This window comes from Miscanthus floridulus, chromosome 10 (genome assembly GCF_019320115.1).
Source record: "Miscanthus floridulus cultivar M001 chromosome 10, ASM1932011v1, whole genome shotgun sequence".
Classification (NCBI taxonomy): domain Eukaryota; kingdom Viridiplantae; phylum Streptophyta; class Magnoliopsida; order Poales; family Poaceae; genus Miscanthus; species Miscanthus floridulus.
Window position 1 is genome coordinate 131,916,726 of NC_089589.1, and position 17,265 is coordinate 131,933,990.

General features: G+C 47.1%; 2 protein-coding genes across 2 annotated transcripts; both read right to left on the reverse strand.

Moving 5' to 3' along the window:
* Positions 1 to 1,218: 1,218 nt before the first annotated feature.
* Positions 1,219 to 5,823, reverse strand: LOC136487261 (serine/arginine-rich SC35-like splicing factor SCL30). The gene is made up of 8 exons (XM_066484404.1): positions 5,721 to 5,823; positions 5,135 to 5,295; positions 4,969 to 5,046; positions 3,319 to 3,483; positions 3,202 to 3,242; positions 2,792 to 2,858; positions 2,514 to 2,690; positions 1,219 to 1,717 (listed from the first exon to the last, which is right to left on the reverse strand). Exons 2-8 carry the CDS (start codon positions 5,281 to 5,283, stop codon positions 1,588 to 1,590), a joined length of 807 nt encoding a protein of 268 aa, XP_066340501.1. The 5' UTR covers positions 5,284 to 5,295; positions 5,721 to 5,823; the 3' UTR covers positions 1,219 to 1,587.
* A 1,844-nt stretch (positions 5,824 to 7,667) lies between these two features.
* LOC136485733 (xyloglucan O-acetyltransferase 2-like) lies at positions 7,668 to 9,502 on the reverse strand. Its single transcript, XM_066482578.1, has one exon. It carries the CDS (start codon positions 9,288 to 9,290, stop codon positions 7,878 to 7,880), a length of 1,413 nt encoding a protein of 470 aa, XP_066338675.1. The 5' UTR covers positions 9,291 to 9,502; the 3' UTR covers positions 7,668 to 7,877.
* Between the last annotated feature and the right edge of the window lie 7,763 nt (positions 9,503 to 17,265).

Here is a 17,265-nt window from a genome sequence, read left to right on the forward strand (position 1 = left end):
TCCGTCTGGGCCAAGCCCGTCAAAACAGCCAGTCAGGAGGGCCCGGCCCAGGCCAGCCGCAGTTCCTTCACAAATCCAGTCATTGCACGCTGTCGGCTGTCGCTGAATCCACCACCCGTCTCTTTCTTTCTTTGCTGCCACCTACACTTCTTTGCTGTGTTTGCTTCAGCTTCAACTCCAACAAGCACCACTCGCCTCTTTCTTTTCTTCTCTTTTTTCTTCATTTATTTTATTTACGGCTGCTACCGGCTCGTTGAATTGGCGGCCACTGGCAAGTGAGGAAACAAAATGCTACTACATCAATGTAGGACGTATGTACTATACCAGCGTACTAGTACTACTAATTATAAAAAGCATTGTAAACGGTGCGAAATGCGTGCCAACAAACCACTCCTTAGATGCTTTCAGTTTTTTAGCGTTAAGACAGAGCGAGGCCAAAAGGTTTCACGAAAGTTCGCATGTCTTGTTGTGTCAGTGCAGGCGTGGGACGGCAAAAATAAAATATTCGAAAGCTCCCAAAGTTGTGTTAGTTTCTGAATCTCGATCCCTTTATTCCTGTGTCGAAGTTGGTATAATTTCCTTTTCTTTAAAACGTTTGCGAGGGCAGCGTGTCATATATTCGTCTTGTTCACGCAGATTTGCTCTCTTTTGTGCTTCAAAATAATTTTGCATGCGTCTCGAGGACCAATGGTCGTAGGAGTACTACTAGTAATATAGTCCCTATCCTCCCTCCTGTGTCAATAAAATCGTGTGAAAAAGAAGAACAGAAAAACGTGTGAAAAAAGAACACCAGGTGACACAAGAGAGGGATTGCCGAGTCGGTGAGTGGTGTTTAGCCGTTTACTGCTGCTTTGCCCCATCCCCATGACACCGTGAGTCGCTTGCTCCTCCCTTCCCTCACGTGCCGTCAGCATGCGGCAGACCCGTCTATCGCCTACGCGTGGGATCAGCGGATGGGATGGGATGGGCACACCAGCTAAAAATGACTCGCCGGAACAGACCAATCACCCAATCGCAATCCATTTGTTCATCCTGCATTTCCTTTCTGCTGTGCAGTGCTGAAACAAACGGACCAGAGAACACATCACAGGGTCAGGCCCAGCCCGTCCACACACACATACATCATGAGTCACTGACATGGTATTCTATATACCACTCCCATCGTAACAATGGTAAATATGTAAATCTTCCCCACCCCCCCATGATGCAAAAATAGAATCCATTCTCAACTCTTAAAGTCTTGATAACATTGCACAACGATTCCAGTCATCATTCATTAACCTAAAACAGCAGCAATACATCCAGAACAAATACCACAAGTACCATACCACAGGAGAGTCTTCAATCCCCCAGACACATACAAAGACACCATACAAAACAGTCTCCACCCACCGACACGCCATCCATTTCCATCCATCCCATTCACTCATTCCGAGCAACCAACCACCGGACTTAGCCCACATACACGGGAAAATCAAAACAGAACCTAGCAGCAGAGAGATAACAAGAGTCTGGCAAACTGCCCCAATCAGCACAGGGGGCCCAACTAATCTGTGCCCACACCCTTCAGTTCCATCGCCACATTCATCAGCCGCTGATAGCAGGCGACGCCGACCTTGACCTCGACCCTGGAGGCGACGTGGACGCTGGCCGAGGTGACCTGCGGCGACCGCGCCGTGGCTCCTCATCCTCCTCGCCTGCTGGGGACCTCTTCCTCCTGTCATCAACAAATAACAAGCGATGTTACTACTATTCAACAGAAACACCTATCTGAAGCAGCTAGTCCTGCTGTATACATATAATGAATTGTAAATTTTACCATATAAAAAAACATCCAAAATGAATGCACCAGATGAAGCTACTTATATCAAACAGCAACTATACAGTATGGACAAACAAGTGACTCGAGCCTACGTATCCTAGGCCCAAGATTCTAACTGGGAAACAAAAAGAGCCTTCTCCCTGCCATGATGCAGTTTGACTCTCAAGACAATGCAAAGAATGTGCCTGAATATACATGTAGATGTGCAAGTGTACAAGGGATTTCCACCATAATATTGCTCAGGAAAGGCATTTCATGTCAAGTAAGCTTTACACAATCATTCAAACAAATAAAGACGCTATTGCTCAAAGATATACCTCCCCCTGTCCAAAATTATAAGACATTTTAGTTTTTCTAGATGCATTGCTTTTACTATGTATTTAGACATAGTGTATATGTAAGTGCATAGTAAAAGCTATGTATCTAGAAAAGCCAAAACATATTACAATTTGGAATAGAGGAAGTACAAACTTAATGAAGGCCCCATTCCCTGATATCCTCCACAAAGGACCACTTCTCGTTTCTTGCTCAAACAAATGTTCAATGTAATAACCCTAATGATGTTGCATGTTACAGATTGGGAAAAATATTGCTCAACAAAATAACCACTCAATAAAACGCACAACATTGCTACTTCAGAACATAACTAGATGGCATAGACATGCACCAACAGTGAAGGAACAGAACTTACTCATCATGACCGTTGTCTGTACCACGGCGATCATTTCTGTCATCAGGAGTATAGGATCTCCTCTTCTTATCCCTGTCATTTTCTTTAGGCTGTTTTGATGACCTTGGGTGCTCTTCCTTTGCCCTTGGTGGGGAAGCAGAGTAGTCATCACGCCTTTTTGGGGCAGGGGAGTATGACCTGTAGTATAAGGTAACATCATTTCAATGAAGGTTACTGCACTGGTACATCATGGTTGGTCCATTACTTATTCAAAGAGACTCAAGACACAGCAAACATACTGTGATCTACCACGGCCACGGGGGCGTGGTGAGCGGGAACGCGAGTATGAACGAGAACGAGACCGTCCTGCACATAAGGAAATGTAGCAACTTGTCAGTGCTCAAACAACTTCCGAAACCGTCAATTTTCAGTACACATTTTGCCACCAGCAGATGCAACCTTCAAACAGCCCAATATAAGATCCAAGGACAATGATACAACAGAATCGCATGAACGCCAATCACGAAACTAAAATGGACAACCCTCCCCCCCCCCCCCCCCCCCCCCCCCCCAACTATCTTCCAGTTAATCAAACAGCAACAGTTGAACATGAGCAGGGTAATTTTTTATAAGATATTACGATGCATACTCAAGCATTCATCCATGCATCTCAAATAATAGGACTAACAAAGCAAATAACTTAGATTACCATGGCGATAAGGACGACGCCCTTCATGACCAGAATAACCTCTGCAGAGATACAACTCAAGTCATTTCAAATGAAACACAGATAGCGCTTCGAGAAAACCAGTGCTTATTGGCATACCTTGGCCCAGTTCGTCTACGCATGTCCTCGGGCCTTTTCCGTGTATCCGCAGCAAGTACAACAGTTATTTCACGCCCAGCAAACATCTGACGGTTCATGTGGTACTGCGCCTCAGAAGCATCATAAGCATCAACAAACTCCACAAATCCAAACCCCCTTGGCTCCCTGAATGATCACAAAAGCCTTCATAAGTAAAATTCACAAAGTATGGTACTGGTAAACAAGGAAGAGGGCACATAACAAACATAAATAGTATGTGCCTCACAAGTTACTACCAGGGATTCATATTATGGTGAATCATTTATAGTTCTCCATAGAGCACAGCTAACAACTTACAAACATGTTCATCAAATGGTAGCAAGCCTCAAAAAGTGGTTAGGAGCCCTTAGATCCAAAATTTCTTGTATACATCTTCATAAAGTGATTTGCTTCAAGTTCTTCGAGTTTGAAAAGTCATGAAAAGTGCTTGAGACCAACTTGTCTTCATTATATCTTCCCATGGAAGACACGGTAAAACCCGCTTCTCTTCAGGAAATTAACAAATCAAATCTTGTCTTGATAAAAGAACTTCATTCGCAATACTCTATCTCACCAAACAAATGAACGATTAGGACTGTTCAGGGCTTGTATTTACTTCAACCACAAATACAGTCCTGAGAATAATTTCAAGAGAGTAATTCGTACCAGAAGAAAGCATCATCATATAATGTAAATATATCCCATACACAAGAAATTAATTAGTGAAGTTCAACAGATGGTTGTATTACTAGTCTTACTCCATTGTTTCGCCTTAAGTTATCCTATGATGTTTTAATATTATGCATAAAGTGCATATAAGAAAGAGAAAGGTAATGGTTGAGTTCTTTTTATTCAACTTTGCTAAGCCACGACAATCAGTCCATTTTTGGAATGGAGCCTCAGGATGTATATATGTCAACCGTGAGCCTGTGACAGTCTGTACACCTCCAGCAAAGCGTACAGCCCAAGCAAAGCTTTCAGTTGCATGCAAACATTTAGCAATCATAATTTCGACGCCTTGGTCAAAATATAACATCCAAAAATGGTTGCTCCTAAAAAGCAGCAGAAGATAAGGACCCCAAGCATATTTGTAGAATCCCAAATGGACATGTTTGTATATATATCAACACACGGAATGCACAAACACACTTGTAGTGCGATGGCGTGTGCTCCCTGTGGTTGACCCAGCCGGCCAGGGTTCGATCCCTGGCCTCGCACCTTATTCGTGGGAGTCCCTCACCCTGGTGAGGTTCAAAAAAAAAAACATGGAATGCAAATGTAACGGGTACAAATGTTATATCGAAAGGGAAACTCCAGCGACGCGTTACAACCCAACCAAAGTGTTCAGTTTCATGCAGACAAATGCTTTGCTCCTAAAAGACAGTAGAAATTAAAGTACCAAGCACATCTGAACCAAAACCACCAATGGTTGGACATGTTTATATATCCAATCGTGGCATGTAAATGTAACGGCTAGAAATGGATGTCAACGGACACAACCATTTATTAGCCTCCCAGTGTAATAGTCTCTTGGCAGGTAAGGACATGCTTATATATCCAATCATGGCATGCAAATGTAACGGCTAGAAACGGATGTCAACGGACACGCCTAGTTGCCACATTAACACTTACCCAGTGTGATAGTCTCTTGGCAGGTAAACATCCCGAACAGGGCCGAACCGTTCGAAAGGGACACGGAGTTCCTCAGGCCTGCAAAGTTGGTTGGAAATGTGAGGAGCAATTTAACCGCCAGCGCAAGAAACAATGGGGAAGGGTGCCCAGGTCAGAGTTTGTATACCTGCATCTCAATGGAATGTTGCGGACCAGGAGGCTGACAGAGCCATGGTCACCACGGCCACCGCCGTATCCTCTCCTCGGAGGCGGGCTCCTTCCCCTGCCGCCGTATCCTCTCCTCGGGGGGCTGTACGCGGGGCTGTACCTCCCCATTCCTCCCGGTACCTGCACATTGGGAGTCCATTGCCGTGCTTAGGGGAGGGAAGCTAGTAAATCCAATACGGTGCGCATCTGCGCATCGCCGTGTAATCAAAGAAATCAAATAATGGATGCGCCCGCGCACACTTTAGGCTTTGGATTAGGTTACACCTTACAGACAGGACGCGTGCGTTTGAGCGGAAATCGAACCAATCCCCGCGCACGCCATGCTAAACGGATAGATCTACGCGACCTCTCGAGAACTAGGACGGATTAATGGAAGCTAACGTGAAGAACGGTGTTCGGACACATTCGAATCAGGGAGCCCCCTACCCTAGGTCACGTTGCGATTTTTTCTGTTCTTGTTCCTAAGCGCGAGTTCGTTCCCACAGCGATGAGCGCGAGCGGCACTGGAAGAGAGGAGAGAGGGAGGGACGGGGGAGGGGGCTTACCGCTGGTGAGCCGGCGCCGGCGCCGCAGCTGCTGCCTCAGCCGGGGATGCGGAATTAGGGCAAGCGAGGAGAAGATGAAGGGGAGGAGACTCGTGTGGAGAATATACCAAGTGTGTAGGATTTTATGTGGGCCGCCAAGACGGATTCTAATTTTCTACATGGGCGTCTTGGGCCTTAGTAAATTAGGCCCCCACAACCATGACTCTTTCCGCGTATGGGCTGCTATCACAGTGTTTTTCTTTTTCAGCCGTACTCCCTCCATCCATTATATTTTTTGAGATGTCATACGGTATCAATCTTGATCAAATATATATAAGAAAATATTAATATTTGAAATACATAATTACTATCAATAGATGACTAAATATATTTTCATAATAAACTTTTTTGGAATACAAATATTGCTAATATTTTATATAAATAAATTTAAGAAATTTTGACCAGCATGAATGACATTCTTTTTGGAACGAAGGGAGTACACAAATCGAATAAATTGTAGATGCTCTACCCATTATCCAAGATTGATATCGCAGCGATTGGATGTGCTCGACATAGATTGTAGAATCTGCTCACCATAGTGGTGGAGTCATGGATTTTAGGGTTAGGTCAGCAAGACTCTAGCTTCTCCTAGAAGGGCTTCGGCTCTTTTTTTTTTTTTGGAGCAGCTGCTCAGGTGGAGCTAAAGCCATTTTAAAAAACATTTGGCAAAAACGGTTTCAGTGGTAGTTTTGTAATAATTTATATTGGACTTGTGAGGAGGAGGCACTTTTCTGGCTCTGGCTCCTCCAAGCTTCTCACAAGGAGCCGTTTTTTACATGGTAGTTTGGCAGAGCTCCTTAAAGATGCGAGAAGTCGGAGCCAAAGCCATGCCAAGAGGGGTCTTAGAGAGCAATACCCCATGCTAGTAGCGACTCTTCAGGTTATGAAATTGCTCAAGAATAGTAGCTTCGTCAAGTGAATTGAATAGTTTCGGACAAATCATCGGCAATCTTATTATACGATTTAGACTTGATAATTTTCATAGTTGAGAAAGCTCTTTCAGTAATTATATTGTCGGTCATACCAGCGCTAACAATGCCAATTCCATAACCTTGTACACCAATGGAAGAACCTAATGTTTTTTTTAGTTTGAACTATTTTTTGGGACAAACTTGCAGCATATATACAAGTAGAAAAGGTAGCATGCCTCCTCACACGAAGAATATGTGTCTCAAGTTGTCCTCTTATGATTGCACCATCATTATATGAGAAATCCTCTCATAGACTTCAACAAGTCGAGCAAGATTGTTGACATCAAAACTAGAGAAAAGGTTCTTTGTATCAAGAGAATAGAACCACATCCATAGCTCTATCATCGCTTCACTAAACTCTCTCCCCTAAAGCCTTGAGCTATATATATATAGCGTGGCTAACATGTTGCCCTAGGCCCTCACGGCTAGCCACACCCCTGGTTGCGGTGAGCCCCATTGGCCATGCGAGCCACTAGCCACGCCAACCTCATATGTATCACCCTTAGCTCCCTATCGTTCCTCCCAAGCCACATTGTCCCCGAGCCGTGAGTTCACAAGAGAAAAGAGAAAGGAGGTAGGATAGAGAGGGAGCTTAGGGGGGAGAGACGAGAAGGAGGGAAATGGAGCTAACATAGGGGGCTGCATATGTTAGCATGCCACATCGGCACACGAGCTAGAGTCAGACCCATTCTAACATTGGTTATGAGACGACCCAAATATAGATCAATTAAGAACCTAATTGGCAATTTGCGATCAAGTTTAGAGACTGAGATGGCACAATTCAACAATTTGAAGGACCTAAACGATTGACTTGTAAGTTTAGAGATCAGGATAATAAGTTTGAGGACCTAAAAAACGATTAGCGAGTTTAGAAACCGGAATGATACGACTGGATAAGTTGGGAACCGTCGGTGCATGCTATACAAAATGTCGAAGGATCAAAGATGCTTTTCAAGAATTTAGAAGTGGTTTACATTACGGTTAAAATTAAAAACAAAACTTTTCCACATAAAGCAAATGTTTCACAAACTTGCAGCTCGGATACATACAGTCAACATCGATCGGTTTTCTCATGCAGATCGTGGACGATATGAACGAAGTGAAGACATGCAAGAGCTAGCAAATCTAGATCAATCGAGCGTTTCAGCTAACGGAGGATGGTCTGGAGCAGTATCTGGTTAAACGTGTCCACCGGCCCAGGCATGCACCAGTGCAAGCAGTCGTGCTGCACCCGGGCGCCCGTGTTGCCGGCGGCGAACGGGTTCTTGCGCATGTACGGCCCCGGGTGGCCGTCCGGCCGCAGGTTGGCCAGCGCCGTCACGTCGACCGCCGCAAACCGCATGGTACTGGACGAGGACGACGACGACGCTTCCTCCACCTCTTCCACGACGATCTTCCTCATCTCTGTTTCGGTGTACCCCAGCTCCCTGTCGGCCTTCTTCTTGCACGGCGCGCCCTCGTTCCACTGCCCCTCGAAGTGCGACGGCGAGAACGTGGTCATCGCCACCAGCTTCACGCCGTCGGTGTGCTGCTCGTGATGCCGGCGGGCGGCCTCGGCGAGCGTCCGTCCGACGGCGTCCCTGAACGCGCGGAAGAAGCTGATCTCGGCGACGGCGGTGTGGTTGAACTCCGCCGCGTCACAGCCGTGGCAGCCGACGACCTTGCCGCCCTCGTGGTAGACGCTAGGGATCCGGAACCAGTGGCCCGCGGACATCACGACGGCGTCGATGCCGGCGAGCTCCGACATCCAGCGCTCGTCGAACGCGTCCAGGAACACCTGGTTGTAGCGCACGCCGTCGCGCTCCGACTTCTCGACGCCGCTGAGCAGGAACGGCGACCAGAAGATGGAGACGGTGGCGTTGTGGTCGCGGAACACCCAGCGCCGGAACCTGCCGTCGGCGCTGCGGTGCACGAGCTCCGGCGGGGACGCTGACGAGAGCAGGCACACGAGCGACTCCGCCTGGTTGCGCGCCAGCGAGTCGCCCACGAAGGCCATGTGCCGGTTGCGGAGCCAGCGCAGGAAGGCGGCCGCGGAGAAGTCCGGCAGGTCGCACGCCCGCGGCTGCCACCGCCAGTAGACGTAGCCCGTGTCCGCACGCCCGTTCGCTGTGCAGCTCCGGCCGTCGTCCTTGATGGCGCCGCAGGTCGTGCCGTTGTAGAGCGGTGGGCGTGCGTCCGGCACCCACTCGCCGTCGGAGTAGTCACACGGCGGCGGCGGTGCAGCAGTCGTACCGACGATCGGCAATGTTTCATCGTCGTTGTCAGTTGCGGCTTGTCCTTGGTAAGGAGGAGGTGGAGATATCGTCGATAGCGGCGGCGCCGGATCCTGCTGCTGTATCGACGGCGGCCTCTCCGGCAGTGATGATGGCTTGGTGGTGGTAGATGATGATGCCGCAGCAGGCGGAGCTGCTGGGTCGACGAAGAGGTAGAGGAGCACGACGGCGATGAGCGCGTAGACGGCGTAGGTGACGAACTTCTTCTTGGGAAGCGAGAAGTTATGCTGCTTGTCGTTGTGGTGGAGGTGGTGCTGGTACGTCTTGAGGAAGTTGGTGGCCATCATGGCTATCTCCCAGTTGTTCAGATGTGGTGGCGGTGCTGCTGCTGCCTGTTTGTTGTTCAGGGCTTCAGGGTGAGGGTAAGGAAACCATGCATGGGCAACTGCATGCACGCATGGTGTTTGCAGCGCTGTACCAAGAAGAAGAAGAGGAGGGGAAAATGGCGGTAGGTTGGACAATATTTTATGCTGAAGTGCGGATTTGGGTGTAACCGTGCAAGACTACTGCAAATTATAAAAGGCATTATATTATTGGGTTTCGCCATCAGCAGACGTGCCAACGACACTTTATGTGTTGGCAAGAAAAAATTGTATCGAATCGGAGGTAGGTTATGATTTTGCAGCTATACCTACCTACAATTTGTTACGCTAGACGTTTCTTTGTTAGGATGCAACGAAAAAAAGCTAGGTAGCTGTCATATAAAGGACCCTGACTGCTGACTGCTGCCGGTACTACTGCTGGTGCCATGTCACCACTCTGTACTACACTCCCTCTGTTCCGTCTTTCTATGCATGTGACGTTTGTTACCAAGAGGCCATCCGCCATGAGGTCATATATAATGTAGGTTCGTTTTCACCAGTAGCTAAGCAGCTAGCTAGCTTTGTGTGTAAAATCTGTTAAATGGTTCCCAAGATCACTATATATGCATGTACTACACTGTGTGCTTTCAATGAATGTTCTTGTTTACCAAACAACAAATGAGCTCCATTTTACATAGCATATATAGGGGAATTCTCTACTACCGGAAAACAGGGTTTACTCAGCTTAGCCTGGGCATTCGGTTCTTCGGTTCGGTTTCGGTTCGGTTCCTCGGTTACATAAGAAGTCGGTTCCTTGGTTACCTAAGAAATTCGGTTCCTGAGAAACTGGAACCGATCGGCAAAAAACATTGCAACCGGCCAATTTGGTTTTCGGTTCTTTCAGTTCGGTTTCGGTTCCGAACCGAAGCAACCGAATCTTTGCAGCTGGCCACCATGCGATGCGCTGCCGCGAGCGCCAGGACTTTGCGTGATGTGCTGCTGCCGAGTGCCCTTGCCGGCTTTGCCGTTACCGAACGCCTCACCTCCGCATGACGCGCTGCCGTGGCTAGCCTCCGTGGAGCCACGACTATGCTGCCGCACCTCGCCGGTCTCAGGTGCAGCGGCGAAGTGGAGCGCAGTCGCACTGTGGTCGTGCTCCTCGTAGAAGGAGCATGGACGGGGCTAGGAGGGGAGCGGGAGGAGGGCGTGCGGTGAGCAAGGGCGGGCGGTAGGCGGGCGCGCGCCTGGAGCTGGCATCGTCGGCTAGCTGGTGGCTACCGGTGCTTGGTGCGTCGGGCCGCTGGGGCGCGGTGCGGGGTGAGGCTCTGGGAGCTTAGCTAGGAAGCGGTCACTTGGACTCGGTTCGGTTCTTCTGTTTCGGTTAATTATACCCAGGGCTACACACAACAGAGCACTATGTACTCAGTCCCAGCAGAAAATAATTAAAGCAGTGTGTGTAGTAGTTAATTAAGTGCACTTAATAAACCTAGTACGACACTGAATAATCAGCTAAACAATTATTGATGAATAGTGAAACCAGTCATGGGTCACATTCACCAAGACAGAAGCAAGCACAAGAGCCTTATCCGTCGAGTGGCACATCCATGTGGCTTAGCTTCAAAGGAACAAATAACGTTCAACAATGTTGTTTACCTACCTTCAAATTTTGAAATACCTACCTTCAAAAGCATCTCATTAACCAACTTGACAGCAGCCTCCATAAATTAAACTAGCTTCTTAGACCACACGAATGATTCAATCTTAGTCTTCCATTACATATGCAATGCTTTAGTTTCCATATATATGGTCCGGGGTTGTTTTCTTTTCTTTTTTCTTTTTTAAGGTTGTTATTAGATCCATATGATAGTTATATTGCATGTAATTGTTATGTCAACTTCTATCAGAACAAGGAAAAACATTGAGATGTCTCTTACGGTCCGTTTGGATGTCGATATTGGATGGCTGGCATTGAATTGGGTACCAATACCAAATCAACCTAGTATTGGAAATGAGCTACAATACCAAATAAGATGTTTGGATGTAGATGAAATTGCTATTTGGAATCAAGGACATGGCAAATACCAAATAAATGTTTGGATGTACATATCTCGTCGAATTGAATCGACTCGCCTTCTTCCCCACCGACGATGTCCTCGGACGCGGCGCGCTGCCCCGGAGATGCAAGACCTAGCTCTCTGGTGACAGAGAGGAAGAAGGGACTTGAGGAAGAAGGGGATCCTAGATCCCCGGCTGCAGACCGCCGGTGGTGGGGATCCGGGCACCTCAGTGGTGGCCTCGAGGAAGAACCGCTCGGCCTCCTAGATCCATTGTCGAGCTTGGGAAGGAGAGGATCCCACACCTCACCGGACATGGGGAAGAAGGAGAGGACGGCGAGCTTGACCGGTGGGGGAGGGGTCAGGTGAAAGGTCCTTGTGTGGTTTTGGTAATTAAGTATCAACCTATGTGGACTAATTGTGTTTATGTGAGATACATAGGTGATTAGTCATAGGTACATGTGTATGAGCAACATATGCCATGAAGGTAGAAATGGCTCGGAGATGTTGCAAAGCTCACACATGTGATGATGAAGGAGCTCATTGAACATGAGACATGACATTGAGTCATGTGATCAAGGTGGAGAAGATCAAGACAAGACTTGGCTTGATAGACCGGTTGCAAGCGTGAAGGGCAAGTTGGAGGCTTTGGAGCGATGGACCGCGTGGCGGTGAAGCTTAAGCAAGACCTGGCGCCGATGGACGAAGGCAATGGTGAAAAGCAAGTAAAGTCAAGATCGATGAACCAATCCGGTCACGTGATGATATGAAGTGGATCATATCATTTGGTGATTGGTTGGTGCATGTGTTGCATCAATATTGGAGGAGAAGGAATAGAATGCGTAAGGCAAAGGTATAACCTAGGGTATTTCATTTCATCGGTCATAGGTGTGTAGAGAAGTTTATGACCGGATTTAGGATAGATGGTCGTACTATCAAGAGGGGCAAACTTGTTTGCATATCGGTCATCTAGTGTCACTCGAGTGATCTAACTTTGCATCGTCGCTAGGATTGAGTGGCGTGGCAAGTTGAGTGGCTAATCCTTTGAAAAATGTTTGTGAAAAGCTAACACACATATACATGGTGGTGTACACTTGGTGATGTTGGCACATTTATAAAGGAGAAAAAGTTGGAGTTGATGTGGATCAACTCAGTAAAGAAAAGGGTTCGAAACTTCACCGGCAGAGTGTCCGCCCGTAGAGTGCGGACAGTCCGACGGTGCCACCGGCGTCCTGTACAGAAAAGACAGGGTTTCACTGAGTGCACCGGACGTTGGGGTCCTGCGTCCGGTCAGTGGCAGCAATGAAGGCGCAGGCGTCGGTCTTCGACCGAACGCTGGGTGGGTGCGTCCGGTCCTGCTGACGTGGTGGCACAGAGAAGAGGAGAAAGGATCGGTCACTGATGCTGCATCCGATCTTGACCGACCGGATGTGTCTGGTCGTAGTTTGAGCAGCTCTGGGAGCTTACTGGAAGTGACTGGACGCTGGAGTCCTACGTCCGGTCGTGATCAAACTAACGCGTCCGGTCGTGAATGGAACCTCTCTGGAAACGACCGGACTCGTCAGAGGTGCGTCTGGTCTTGGCTGTTGAGATAAAGCGACTAAGGTTGAACGGAGGCGACACGTGGCGTGCATCCATTGACTGGACGCTGGCAGGGTGCGTCCGGTCGATCTGACCGGAGCGTCCGGTCACCCCGATCTGTGCCCAATGAAGGGGTACAACGACTCTATTTTCGTGGGGGCTATAAATAGAAGGGGTCTCAGCCTTGGGCTGGTTGCTGAGCACACTAGAGCCTTGGTGGCTTATGTGGTAGTGCTTGGGAGCCCTCTAACTCACTTGAGCTTGATAGGATTCATCCGATCGAGTGAGTGAGCGATTCTAGTACGATTGCATCGTGAGGTTGCATCGAGTGGCACTAGGTGATCGAGATGCAAGCCGGTGATGCTTGTTACTCTTAGAGGTTGCCACCTCCTAGATGGTTTGGTGGTGGTCTCCATCGAAGCCCGCAAGAAGCTTGTGCGGTGCTCCGAAGAAGAGCTTTGTGAGGGGCATTGTGCCACTAGTAGAGAACCTAGCTGTAGTTCCGGTTCTCAACCCCCTTTAATCCCGGTTTTGGAACCGGGACTATGCAATCGGGACTAAAGGTCTTGATTTTTAGTCCCGGTTCCTCCAACCGGAAGTAGAGGTGTTTATTGGGTAAAAAATGTTGCAGCTGTGGAGATTCGAACCTACGACCTCCCACTTTAGCTCTTGCACGCGTTACCATCTCACCTACCACCGCACATCTAACTTAGATAAGATATGCTTTCCTTTTAAATTCAGTTTGGAGACACCTTTAGTCCGGATTTGAGACATAAACCGAGACTAAAGGTACCTTTAATCTAGGTTCGTGTCTCAAACCGGGACTAAAAGTCACACTTTTAGTCCGGGTTCATGTCTCAAACTGGGACTAAAGATTCTCGCACTGACGTGCCTCTGACACACATCGGTAACCGTTGGGCAGGGACCTTTAGTCCTGGTTGGAGCTATCAACCGGGACTAAAGGTTTCTCTAGTCCCGGGCACAAAAAATACCGGGACTAAAGCCAAATTTCAAAGTGGATCAAAAGTCATTTCTCTACTAGTGTGCTCGCCCTGCGAGAGCCGCAAAGAGCAACTCTAGTTGAGCATGTCATTGAGCTACCCTCACTTTCGGGGTAGGTTCTTGCGGTGCCCGATGTGCGGCTTGGCGGGTGATGCCAATTAGCCGCCGAACCACCAAGTGAACGGTCGACACAACGGGGACTAGCGTGTTGGCAAGCACGTGAACCTCGGGAAAAAAATCATCGTGTCATCCTTGTATTCCCATTGATTTGCATCCTCGTTACACAAATTTGTAATTACTTTTATATACATTGTGCTTGTGTAGTTGCTTTTGTAATTAGTTAGCTTGTGTAGCTTGCTAGTTACCTTCTAGCTTGTGTAGCATAGAAGTAGCTCCCTTACGTGGCTAATTTGGTTTGTGTAACCTTATTAGTCACATTGCTTAGTTTGTGTAGCTAAGTATTTGCGCTCTCTAATTTGGCATTGGTTGCCTTATTATTGAGCATTACTAGTGAGCTTAGGTGGCTTTGTGCTTTTGCTTACTAGCATGTGTAGGAGCTCCCTTGTTGCTTGAAGTACTAGTGGCATAGGTTTGTGTGACCTTGCTTCTAGAATTAGATAGGTGAGCTCTAGCTAACCCGGCACCTTTGTTTCCTAATTAGGATATCTATAAGGTGCTTGTGAACTTCAATAGAGGAGGTGTAGCCTTGGCTTGACCGATTGTATTAATTCCTCATTTGTTTCGGTTAGCCGGCTCAATTAAATTTAGAAATGACTATTCACCCCCCTCTAGTCGCCATCTCGACCTTACATCGGGGCGGCGAGGGCGCTCGACGGGGGAGACGTCGGGCCGGTGAGCCGGCAGGGGTCGGGGCAGCGAGGGCGCCCGGCGAGGGAACGTCGGGCAAGCGAGGTTGACCGGCGGGGGCGCGAGAGGGAAATGTCAGAGCCACGAGAGGGAAGCGTCGGGGCGGCGTCGGGGACTTGGGCAGGGAACCACTCGGCCCAATCCCATCCAATACAAAGCCTTACCCCTCTGTATTGGGAGAGGTCACTCCTAGTTCTAGTCCAATACCAAGGCATTGGGGTTGCAATTCTAAATCTCAATGCCATGGACATCCAAACACCAGAATTCGGGAAACATGATTCCAATTCCCAATTTCAGGCTCCAATATCTACATCCAAATGGGGTATTAGGGCCATTCGTTTTGAATTAAAGTATTATTTAATAGATTTGCATATATAGTAAATGAGAAAGATCTGAAGGTGATATAACCTTAATTTACTGTTCAAAATAAATGACAGCATGAACTCCAAACTCTTAGAAAACAAATATTTTGCAATCTGTAAACGTACATCAATGTAAAGAAGTATTATATTAGAAATGACTACAGGAAGAAGCGCTCTAAGAAGTTGTATAAATGAAGGAAAAACACCGTCAAAATAGGTTGGTTTGACTCAATTTAAGTGTTGTAGTACAAATGGGAGCTGCAGGGAGAAGCGTACCAAGAAAAAGCTAAAAAAATGCCATTGGGTTTCTAGTTTTGGTAGGATCCACCTCTCAAATCCGAACCTTCTCATCATGGAGTGCCCCTCATAGAGGCCTCCCATCTGAGGTCGCGCCGCGTTAGGGCACCATCGCCAAGGCAAGTTGCCGAGAGAGGAAGGGAGGGAGGGAGAGAGAGAAGCATCGGAGACCGCATCGCGAGAAGCACTGCCACCGAGGTATGTTGTTGGGAGAGAGAGAGAGAGAGAGGGAGAGGGAGGGAGTAGAGAGCGTAGAGAGAGATGAGAGAGGGCACATATTTGAGAGGGTGTGGACTTAACCGTTTTGAGGTGTTGGACTTGATGCCTTATTAACTATATTCGATTTTATATATTTTCTGGTTCAGGACCAGGTCATTGCCAGTTTGAGTAACACTGCTGGGTTATACTATCAATCGGCACTCTGCAATTCTGATTATTTATTACTGTCGGTTGATTTTAAAATCCGGCAATGATAATATTTTTGCTTTCAAACTGGCCGTGATATCCCTATCCTTGTCAGTTTTAAAACTTTGGTAGTGATGGTCCAACAGTGATTGCTTATTTTGTAGTAGTGAATTCTCCATCATATCATTTGAAAACGTAGGAAGCATTCTCACATCCATTGGAGGCCACATCTTTAGGGATGTTCGGCAAAGCTTCTTGCGGCTTAAAATCAAAAGTGAACAACCCCTAATATAGGGTTGAGAAGAGCCCTCACCGATTACCATAGGCGTACAACAACTATATCACAATTTATTACAACAATGCTTATCTACAAAACTAACTACATGGCGGCCAAACTAACCATGAGCTTGTGCTTGTTTTACAAGGAACTCTAGCATCCTTAGCTTTCTTCTCATCCATCCTCTCTTAACTCTTCTCGCATCCATCTCAACTCCTAGCCAGCCGATCATGCCTACCCCGCAATGGGATGCTACATGATTCCTCCACCGCGGAATCTTCCAGAGCTCGCTGGTGATTCCCTCCAACACCAAACGCTCCACCGGCTCCCACCTCTTTGCCTCCCAGACGATAAACTCAAAGAGAAGAGAGGAGGAAACGAGATGGGTTTCAGGAAAAGGAGGGGCCTTGGTGCATATTGCACACAGGTTCACCATCCACATGTGCAGGTCACGTGCACCTATTGTCCACGTTGGCACTGCCATGTAAGGCGAAAGGCATCTCCGAAGGGTTATTGACCTACTTGTGTTACTTAACAAGTTTAGAAAACCAAAAATTGATTTTGGGAGTTCGTAGACCTAAGTAGCATGTGGCCACAAATTTAAGGACAACCAATGTATTTGTCATTTTAACTTTTAGTACTTTTCTGTCCAGAAAGAATATAATTTTAGGATTTACACAGGCCAGACTTTTTCAGGTATAGTCAAGTTTACAGAAAATAACATGAACATTTATGTATCTGAATAAATTTATTACTAAAATATATTTTGTAATTAATATAATGATATTTACTTTGTATAATAAATTTTAGGTATCTTTTCGTATAGGTTTGGTCAAACTTTACATTTTTGGACTCCTATTAAAGTGAGAATTGCATTTTTTTTTGACAAAGCGAATAATTTATTGACTTTGGGTGGAACTCTAGGGTGGTTATATGTTGGCATAACATGGAATGTATATGTACCTTAATTAATCTCTCTTTCTTACGTGATATCATTTCGAAAATGTCAAGTCACAGGGACCGCCCAGTGCGCACTAAGGCCCTGTTTAGTTTCCAATTTTTTTTGCCTCATATAGTAAAAGAGCATGTTTGGACACATGCATGGAGTACTAAAT